This window comes from Siphateles boraxobius, unplaced genomic scaffold, assembly GCF_051911475.1.
Source record: "Siphateles boraxobius isolate OS27281-9 unplaced genomic scaffold, OSU_SipBor_1 479, whole genome shotgun sequence".
In the NCBI taxonomy this organism is placed as follows: domain Eukaryota; kingdom Metazoa; phylum Chordata; class Actinopteri; order Cypriniformes; family Leuciscidae; genus Siphateles; species Siphateles boraxobius.
This window is the reverse complement of record NW_027509118.1, coordinates 14,353-24,736: the sequence shown is the minus strand read 5'-3', so window position 1 is coordinate 24,736 and position 10,384 is coordinate 14,353. Positions and strand designations below refer to the sequence as shown.

General features: G+C 37.7%; 1 protein-coding gene and 1 pseudogene across 1 annotated transcript; both read right to left on the bottom strand.

Moving 5' to 3' along the window:
- Window positions 1-1,620: 1,620 nt before the first annotated feature.
- LOC143710564 (histone H2A) lies at window positions 1,621-2,167 on the bottom strand. Its single transcript, XM_077201479.1, has one exon. It carries the CDS (start codon window positions 2,135-2,137, stop codon window positions 1,751-1,753), a length of 387 nt encoding a protein of 128 aa, XP_077057594.1. The 5' UTR covers window positions 2,138-2,167; the 3' UTR covers window positions 1,621-1,750.
- Window positions 2,168-2,922: 755 nt separating this feature from the next.
- LOC143710563 (histone H1 pseudogene) lies at window positions 2,923-3,677 on the bottom strand (annotated as a pseudogene).
- Window positions 3,678-10,384: the final 6,707 nt, after the last annotated feature.

The following is a 10,384-nucleotide window of genomic DNA, read 5'->3' as shown; positions in this document are numbered from 1 at the left end:
TGTCGGGTTAAAGACTGTAACCGGTTTGAAGGGAGACATTGCCTTAATATGATATTTTTAATTTAGTCTCTCTCTCATATATTGCCCTTCTCTCTGTTCATCTTTTCTTCATGAACAATAAAGTAGGGGTGGAGCCGAACCCGAATACGGTATTCGGAAAGGCACAAATAACGTGTTTTTTACGAATACTTATTTCGAACAAATACTTTAGAAAATATTTGTATTCGGGAACAAGAAAAACTTTATATCAAAAAGCTGCGTTTCCTCACGAGACCGCAGTGCGCGAGTGAGTGAGTGACAAGAGGTGACTGACACAGGCTGCTCCACACAGCAACAGAGAGGGCTCGGCTGAGCGTTTTTATTATGTTTTTGTTTTTATTACATGGCTTGGTTGAATTCTAATGTAGAATGCGGTCTGTTATTTCCATGGTTATTTCTTAATAACAGACCACTGCTAAGTATAACACACCGTTGCCACGAAAAACAGAGCGTTGCCATGGATTCTAAACGTAGAGACGGAACGGACTATTTTTTTTAGCGGAAGCAATACAATAGTTTTAAAATCAATAAACTCCTTTTTAAATCAATATTTTGAGTCAAATTATTGATTTATTTGGTAGGTAGCCATGTAGTAAAAGGGATAATGTATAGCGAGGTGGTTGTTATAGCGAATACAAACCCTTCAGGCTGATTCAAGACCCCTCCGCTTCGCGTCAGGCTCATAATCAACCGCCTCGCTATACATTATCCCTTACTTATTCTGTCTGTTCAGCGTCCTCCAACAAGGACGGGTGGTGGTGGGATTCATAATGTTCACAATGGTATTTTATTAGTTGTTGGTTTAACCATGGATGAGGTAATGGCTGTTATGTTATTTTCTTTTCAATGACGTTCCTTGGTAGGCTATATGTTCATTGCTGGATTTATATAATTAAAGAATACTTACACTATAACGTAAATTAGAAGTGTAACGCAAAAAAACTAGATTTTTACGCCTATTTTGGATTTTACTCGAATACAAATACAAATACTTTTTCCCCCTCAACAAATACAAATACAGATACAAATACCGGCTGCTTTGCACACCCCTACAATAAAGTCTTTCTGCTGAAGTGATCAGACGCTCCTCAGTGTTTCAGTGACACATTACATCAAATATTATATTCACAACTAAACTATGAGTTGGCATGATTATATCGTTACTTAAACCATGACCATTTTATTCAAATGATTCATAAATGAAGTGAGAAACAAAAGCTGAACCCCTGAAACAATGGTAAATCTGCAGATGTGTGTCTGGGTCGGAGCTCTTGTAAAAGACAATATAATAAACCTAAATATATGAATAGAAACTTTGATACTTTACTTACCATCTTCTGCACTGCTAAAGGAGCCTGAATGATGTCATTTCCATTAAATCACAAATGGGCATCTTATTAATTAATGATTTAGTCTAAATTATTATGCCTGGTTTTCAGACTGAGGGACATCACTTTATAATATATTAAATATATTTAATTTGAGAAATACATTTTCACAAGTTAATAAATTCTTAGAATATCGCCCCTTTTTTTAAACAATTAGAAATAAGACATTATGAAAAAGAGATCGTGGGGGGGAGCTTAACAGATCATTAATTATTGTCCTCAACCAAACGATATTATGCATTAGTTTGAACAGAAAAGCTCTTTCCGATGAAGTGTGTGGCTCTTAAAAGAGCCGTTGGTCGCCAGAGAGCCAGACTGAGCGCTTATTTGCCCTTGGCGGGCTTCTCGGTCTTCTTGGGCAGCAGCACGGCCTGGATGTTGGGCAACACGCCGCCCTGAGCGATGGTCACTCCGCCCAGAAGCTTGTTCAGCTCCTCGTCATTGCGCACCGCCAGCTGCAGGTGCCGGGGGATGATGCGGGTCTTCTTGTTGTCCCGAGCGGCGTTTCCAGCCAACTCCAGGATCTCCGCGGTCAGATACTCGAGCACAGCCGCCAGATACACAGGAGCTCCGGCACCGACGCGCTCGGCGTAGTTGCCTTTGCGGAGGAGCCTGTGCACACGGCCGACGGGGAACTGCAGCCCTGCCCTGGACGAGCGAGTCTTGGCCTTCGCTCGGGCTTTGCCGCCGGTTTTGCCTCTGCCGCTCATTTTAACACTCAAGATCAACAACCTTCACCGACGAAGTGAACAGAATGAATAATAGCGCGTCCACACACTGTCTTTAAACGAGAGAGCCAGTCGCCCATTGGCTTAGAGTCTGAGAAGATTTCAACCAATCACTGAACTTCCCTCCGAAGCCCAACCCCCCTTCATTATGCAGAGAGAAGAGATGAAACCACTTAAATATTTGTACAAAATTGTAAAAAGTAATCAAAATCACATTATACGCTGTTACCAAAACGTGCTTCACCTTTCACACACTATATTCTGCGCACATTAACGTCTGATACTGTACAGAATAATATTGGAGTTAAATCACTGCTTATTGTTGTTTGTATTGTCACAATTCTGTTGTGCATATATTTTCTGTACTGTTATAAATCTTATTTGAACCGTGATCACTGTCTGAACCCTCATAACCTTTTTGGCCATTTTACCTGTAATCAATTTATTTTGACTAAGTTTAGATATAAAGTGTGTTAAGTATTGACTAACATACTCTAACACTGAGCAATACATATTTATTAATCTTTGTTAATGTTAGTTAATAAAAATACAGCTGTTGTTTGTTCATGTTTTTCACAGTGCATCAACTGATGTTAACAAATACAACCTTTGATTTTAATAATGTATTAGCAAATGTTGAAATTAATATTAACTAAGATTAATAAATGCTGTAGAAGAATAGTTCATTATTAGTTCATGTTAACTAATGAGCCTTATATTAAAGTATTTCGTTCAGATTGCACGAGACCAAGTGGCCTAACTTCATCTTGGCTGTTTGCTTTAATAACACACGAGTTTTGCTCTTTACTCAGAGTCAGTGGGTGGCTCTTAAAAGAGCCGTTGAGAAACAAAGAGGTTTTTATCTCTTCTTGGGAGCTGCCCTTTTCGGCTTGGCGGCTTTAGGCGTTGTCGCCTTCGGTTTCGCAGCCTTGGCCTTCTTCGGGCTCTTGGCTGCTTTCTTAGCGACCGCGGGCTTCTTCGCCTTCTTGGGGCTCTTCGTCGCCTTCTTAGCGGGCTTGGCTGCGGGTTTCTTGGCCTTCTTCGGCGATTTCTTAGCGGCTGCGGGCTTCTTTGCCGCGGCGCTCTTGGGCTTCTTGGCGGCAGCGGGTTTCTTGGCCGCGGGCTTCTTCGCTTTAACAGCCGCGGGCTTCTTCTTGCTCTCGGCTTGCTGCTTGTTGAGCTTGAAGGAGCCCGAGGCGCCGGTTCCTTTGACCTGCACCAGGGTGCCTTTAGTCACCAGGCTCTTGATGGCGACCTTGACGCGGGAGTTGTTCTTCTCCACGTCGTAGCCGCTGGCAGCGAGCGCTTTCTTCAGCGCGGCGAGGGACACGCCGCTCCTCTCCTTGGACGCGGACACCGCTTTGACGATCAGCTCGCCGACGGCTGGACCTGCTTTCTTGGCTTTCGCAGCGGACTTCTTCTTGGGCGCTTTGGCCGGGGAGGCAGCGGCCGGTGCGGGGGCGGTTTCTGCCATCTCTCTCTGTCTCTCTCTGATCGGATGATAATAGACTTTCACACACGGTCTGCTTTCAGCGATCAATGAGCGGCGCTGCGATCTTAAACAACACATGAGAACCTCGTAGACTCAACCTGCCCGCTCGGTGTCTGTGCGCGTGCACGAGCCGCGGACTCTTGTGTTTTCTTCTCTAACATTTGGGCCAAAACTGGAGCGATAAAATAGTTTGTCTCGGCCAAAACAAAGTGAACACCAAGCAGAGGTTCTGGGCTTTCATTAGAGACTAAAATACACGAAGAGGAAATGTTTATTTTGCCTCCGTCAGATCAAATCCAAGGCGAGCATCAGCCGCGGGGAAAAGCCAAGGGTAAATGTGATGGATAGTTTAAATGTAAAAGTGTGTAAAAGTCTGAAGGCGTCCTCTGTGTGTTCAGCAAACAGTCTGAAAGAGACTTTAATGAAATCAGCATCAGTGGGGGTCGTGAGGCTTTGGTACAGATGTTGTTTTGGACCGCTTGAAGCACAGGAACATCCTCCAGAGTCTGTCTGTGACTCTCATCTATGCCATTATAATCCTAATCATCATCAATATATACGTCTGATCACACACAATTAATGTTTTACTTGTTTTCATAAGCGGATGTACATCATATCACGTCAATAATAAATGTAAATCGTCATTTGTTTCTCAGTTTTCGGCTTGTGAATGATGATTGTGTTAAAGCTCATCTGAATGAGTTTCTCATTTAAAATAATTTTTCCTCACTATTTCTTATTTCCCTCCTTGTTCTAGCTTGTGTTTTTCTGGACAATGTTTGAAACTTTGCATTGAATATCTTATCATTGCCTCTTTAAGACTGTATTCTTCCATAAGTATCTGGATAACATCATCTGCTAGATGAATTAATGTAAATAATAAAGCACAGGTCACTCGTTGTAATTTTGTTATGTTTTGATTAAACCAATATTAAAAACTAATTCATACAGTATATGTTTGATATATTTGCACAGATGTTGGAGTTTTGGTCAGACTATATTTAGTTTTTTTGACCCAGGAATATATTTTTCTTACTCTTGTTCTTGTGGAAAGAAATGGGTCTCTCATGACACACATTAATTCTATAAATCATCATTATCCTCAAGTTTCACTATATTAGTGAGGATATTATTTGATTCACATGTGAAACCAAACATACTCCATCTCTCTTTAACTCTGAACCAAAACTGAGAAACTTCTCAACCTAAAACAACATATTTGAACATCAATGTTCTTAATATAATTTTGCTCTTGAAACTGATTGTACAACGATAGAGTTATTTTATTCATAAATTAACAGTATCAGTGTTTCCAGCTTTGTTTGGTTGGTTGGACTGAGACTTTGACAACATAAGTGACACAAGGTTTTAAAGGAGTAGTTCATTTTAAAATGAAAATTAGCCCATGATTTACTCACCCTCAAGCCACCTTATGTATATGATTTTTTTCTTTTCTTTATTCTTTATTCTTCTTACAGACAAATACAATCGGAGTTATATTTAAAAAATGTCCTGGCTAAAAGTGCATCTATCTATCCATGATAAAAGTGCATCTATCCATCATAAATGTGCATCTATCCATCATAAAAGTGCATCTATCCATGATAAAAGTGCATCTATCCATCATAAATGTGCATCTATCCATCATAAAAGTGCATCTATCCATGATAAAAGTGCATCTATCCATGATAAAAGTGCATCTATCCATCATAAAAGTGCATCTATCCATGATAAAAGTGCATCTATCCGTCATAAAAAGTGCATCTATCCGTCATAAAAGTGCATCTATCCGTCATAAAAGTGCATCTATCCATGATAAAAGTGCATCTATCCATCATAAAAGTGCATCTATCCATGATAAAAGTGCATCTATCCATCATAAAAGTGCATCTATCCATGATAAAAGTGCATCTATCCGTCATAAAAAGTGCATCTATCCGTCATAAAAGTGCATCTATCCGTCATAAAAGTGCATCTATCCATGATAAAAGTGCATCTATCCGTCATAAAAGTGCATCTATCCATGATAAAAGTGCATCTATCCGTCATAAAAAGTGCATCTATCCATCATAAAAGTGCATCTATCCATGATAAAAGTGCATCTAATGTTGTGGTTTTCAATCTTTCTGAAAAATAACTTCGCAGAGATCTTTGATGCCAGAAATAATTAGACTTTATTTTCGAACGCCGTTTCGTTCCATAGAACGGCGCTCTAACGCTCTGGCTCTCCGGCCCACTGGCCCTCTGGCCTTCCAGTGCGCTCCCGAGTATATTTTGGTTCAGAGTTATATACATAAATCTTCTTCCAAAGAAGGTAACACACCCTATAGATAGTTTTGGGTAAAGGTCTTTTACCATGTGACTTCTCGGAATAGAATTTTCTGCAGCAAACAACATTCCATTCAAGGTCTTTCACATACACAGAGGAAATCCAAAGTCACAGACAGAAGAAATAATTGTGTCCAAATATATAGCAAAATTACTTGTTTTCTAAATAATAAAATCTTCAACACTATCCATCATAAAAGTGCATCTATCCATGTTAAAAGTGCATCTGTCCATCATAAAAGTGCATCTATCCATCATAAAAGTGCATCTATCCATGATAAAAGTGCATCTATCCATCATAAAAGTGCATCTATCCATGATAAAAGTGCATCTATCCATCATAAAAGTGCGACTATCCATCATAAAAGTGCATCTATCCATCATAAAAGTGCATCTATCCATGATAAAAGTGCATCTGTCCATCATAAAAGTGCATCTATCCATGATAAAATGCATCTATCCATCATAAAAGAACATCTATCCGTCATAAAAGTGCATCTATCCATGATAAAAGTGCATCTATCCGTCATAAAAGTGCATTTGTCCATCATAAAAGTGCATCTATCCAAGATAAAAGTGCATCTATCCATGATAAAAGTGCATCTATCCATCATAAAAGTGCATCTATCCGTCATAAAAGTGCATTTGTCCATCATAAAAGTGCATCTATCCAAGATAAAAGTGCATCTATCCATGATAAAAGTGCATCTATCCATCATAAAAGTGCATCTATCCATCATAAAAGTGCATCTGTCCATCATAAAAGTGCATCTATCCAAGATAAAAGTGCATCTATCCATCATAAAAGTGCATCTATCCATCATAAAAGTGCATCTATCCGTCATAAAAGTGCATTTGTCCGTCATAAAAGTGCATCTATCCATCATAAAAGAACATCTATCCGTCATAAAAGTGCATCTATCCATCATAAAAGTGCATCTATCCGTCATAAAAGTGCATTTGTCCATCATAAAAGTGCATCTATCCAAGATAAAAGTGAATCTATCCATGATAAAAGTGCATCTATCCATCATAAAAGTGCATCTATCCATCATAAAAGTGCATCTGTCCATCATAAAAGTGCATCTGTCCATGATAAAAGTGCTTCTATCCATGATAAAAGTGCATCTATCCATCATAAAAGTGCATCTGTCCATGATAAAAGTGCATCTATCCATCATAAAAGTGCATCTATCCATGATAAAATGCATCTATCCATCATAAAAGTGCATCTATCCATCATAAAAGTGCATCTATCCATGATAAAAGTGCATCTATCCATCATAAAAGTGCATCTATCCATCATAAAAGTGCATCTATCCATCATAAAAGTGCATCTATCCATCATAAAGTGCATCTATCATGATAAAAGTGCATCTATCCATCATAAAAGTGCATCTATCCATCATAAAAGTGCATCTATCCATCATAAAAGTGCATCTATCCATCATAAAGTGCATCTATCATGATAAAAGTGCATCTATCCATCATAAAAGTGCATCTGTCCATCATAAAAGTGCATCTATCCATCATAAAAGTGCATCTGTCCATCATAAAAGTGCATCTGTCCATCATAAAAGTGCATCTGTCCATCATAAAAGTGCATCTATCCATCATAAAAGTGCATCTATCCATGATAAAATGCATCTATCCATCATAAAAGTGCATCTATCATGATAAAAGTGCATCTATCCATCATAAAGTGCATCTATCATGATAAAAGTGCATCTATCCATCATAAAAGTGCATCTGTCCATCATAAAAGTGCATCTATCCATCATAAAAGTGCATCTATCCATCATAAAAGTGCATCTATCCATGATAAAAGTGCATCTATCCATCATAAATGTGCATCTATCCATCATAAAAGTGCATCTATCCATGATAAAAGTGCATCTATCCATGATAAAAGTGCATCTATCCATCATAAAAGTGCTTCTATCCATGATAAAAGTGCATCTATCCATCATAAAAAGTGCATCTATCCGTCATAAAAGTGCATCTATCCATGATAAAAGTGCATCTATCCATGATAAAAGTGCATCTATCCGTCATAAAAAGTGCATCTATCCATCATAAAAGTGCATCTATCCATGATAAAATGCATCTATCCATCATAAAAGTGCATCTATCCATGATAAAATGCATCTATCCATCATAAAAGTGCATCCATCATGATAAAAGTGCATCTATCCATCATAAAAGTGCATCTGTCCATCATAAAAGTGCATCTATCCATCATAAAAGTGCATCTATCCATGATAAAATGCATCTATCCATCATAAAAGTGCATCTATCCATGATAAAAGTGCATCTATCCATCATAAAAGTGCATCTATCATGATAAAAGTGCATCTATCCATCATAAAAGTGCATCTATCCATGATAAAAGTGCATCTATCCATCATAAAAGTGCATCTATCATGATAAAAGTTCATCTATCCATCATAAAAGTGCATCTATCCATGATAAAAGTGCATCTATCCATGATAAAATGCATATATCCATCATAAAAGTGCATCTATCCATCATAAAAGTGCATCTATCCATCATAAAAGTGCATCTATCCATGATAAAATGCATCTATCCATCATAAAAGTGCATCTATCCATGATAAAAATGCATCTATCCATCATAAAAATGCATCTATCCATCATAAAAGTGCATCTATCATGATAAAAGTGCATCTATCCATCATAAAAGTGCATCTATCCATGATAAAAGTGCATCTATCCATAATAAAAGTGCATCTATCCATGATAAAAGTGCATCTATCCATCATAAAAGTGCATCTATCCATCATAAAAGTGCATCTATCATGATAAAAGTGCATCTATCCATCATAAAAGTGCATCTATCCATGATAAAAGTGCATCTATCCATCCTAAAAGTGCATCTATCATGATAAAAGTGCATCTATCCATGATAAAAGTGCATCTATCCATGATAAAAGTGCATCTATCCATGATAAAAGTGCATCTATCCATCATAAAAGTGCATCTATCCATGATAAAAGTGCATCTATCCATCATAAAAGTGCATCTATCATGATAAAAGTGCATCTATCCATGATAAAAGTGCATCTATCCATCATAAAAGTGCATCTATCCATGATAAAAGTGCATCTATCCATCATAAAAGTGCATCTATCATGATAAAAGTGCATCTATCCATGATAAAAGTGCATCTATCCATCATAAAAGTGCATCTATCCGTCATAAAAGTGCATCTATCCGTCATAAAAGTGCATCTATCCATCATAAAAGTGCATCTATCATGATAAAAGTGCATCTATCCATCATAAAAGTGCATCTATCCATGATAAAAGTGCATCTATCCATGATAAAAGTGCATCTATCCATGATAAAAGTGCATCTATCCATCATAAAAATGCATCTATCCATCATAAAAGTGCATCTATCATGATAAAAGTGCATCTATCCATCATAAAAGTGCATCTATCCATGATAAAAGTGCATCTATCCGTCATAAAAGTGCATCTATCCGTCATAAAAGTGCATCTATCCATGATAAAAGTGCATCTATCCATCATAAAAGTGCATCTATCAATGATAAAAGTGCATCTATCCATCATAAAAGTGCATCTATCCATGATAAAAGTGCATCTATCCGTCATAAAAAGTGCATCTATCCGTCATAAAAGTGCATCTATCCGTCATAAAAGTGCATCTATCCATGATAAAAGTGCATCTATCCGTCATAAAAGTGCATCTATCCATGATAAAAGTGCATCTATCCGTCATAAAAAGTGCATCTATCCATCATAAAAGTGCATCTATCCATGATAAAAGTGCATCTATCCATGATAAAATGCATCTATCCATCATAAAAGTGCATCTATCCATGATAAAATGCATCTATCCATCATATAAGTGCATCTATCCATCATAAAAGTGCATCTAATGTTGTGGTTTTCAATCTTTCTGAAAAATAACTTCGCAGAGATCTTTGATGCCAGAAATAATTAGACTTTATTTTCGAACGCCGTTTCGTTCCATAGAACGGCGCTCTAACGCTCTGGCTCTCCGGCCCACTGGCCCTCTGGCCTTCCAGTGCGCTCCCGAGTATATTTTGGTTCAGAGTTATATACATAAATCTTCTTCCAAAGAAGGTAACACACCCTATAGATAGTTTTGGGTAAAGGTCTTTTACCATGTGACTTCTCGGAATAGAATTTTCTGCAGCAAACAACATTCCATTCAAGGTCTTTCACATACACAGAGGAAATCCAAAGTCACAGACAGAAGAAATAATTGTGTCCAAATATATAGCAAAATTACTTGTTTTCTAAATAATAAAATCTTCAACACTATCCATCATAAAAGTGCATCTATCCATGTTAAAAGTGCATCTGTCCATCATAAAAGTGCATCTATCCATCATAAAAG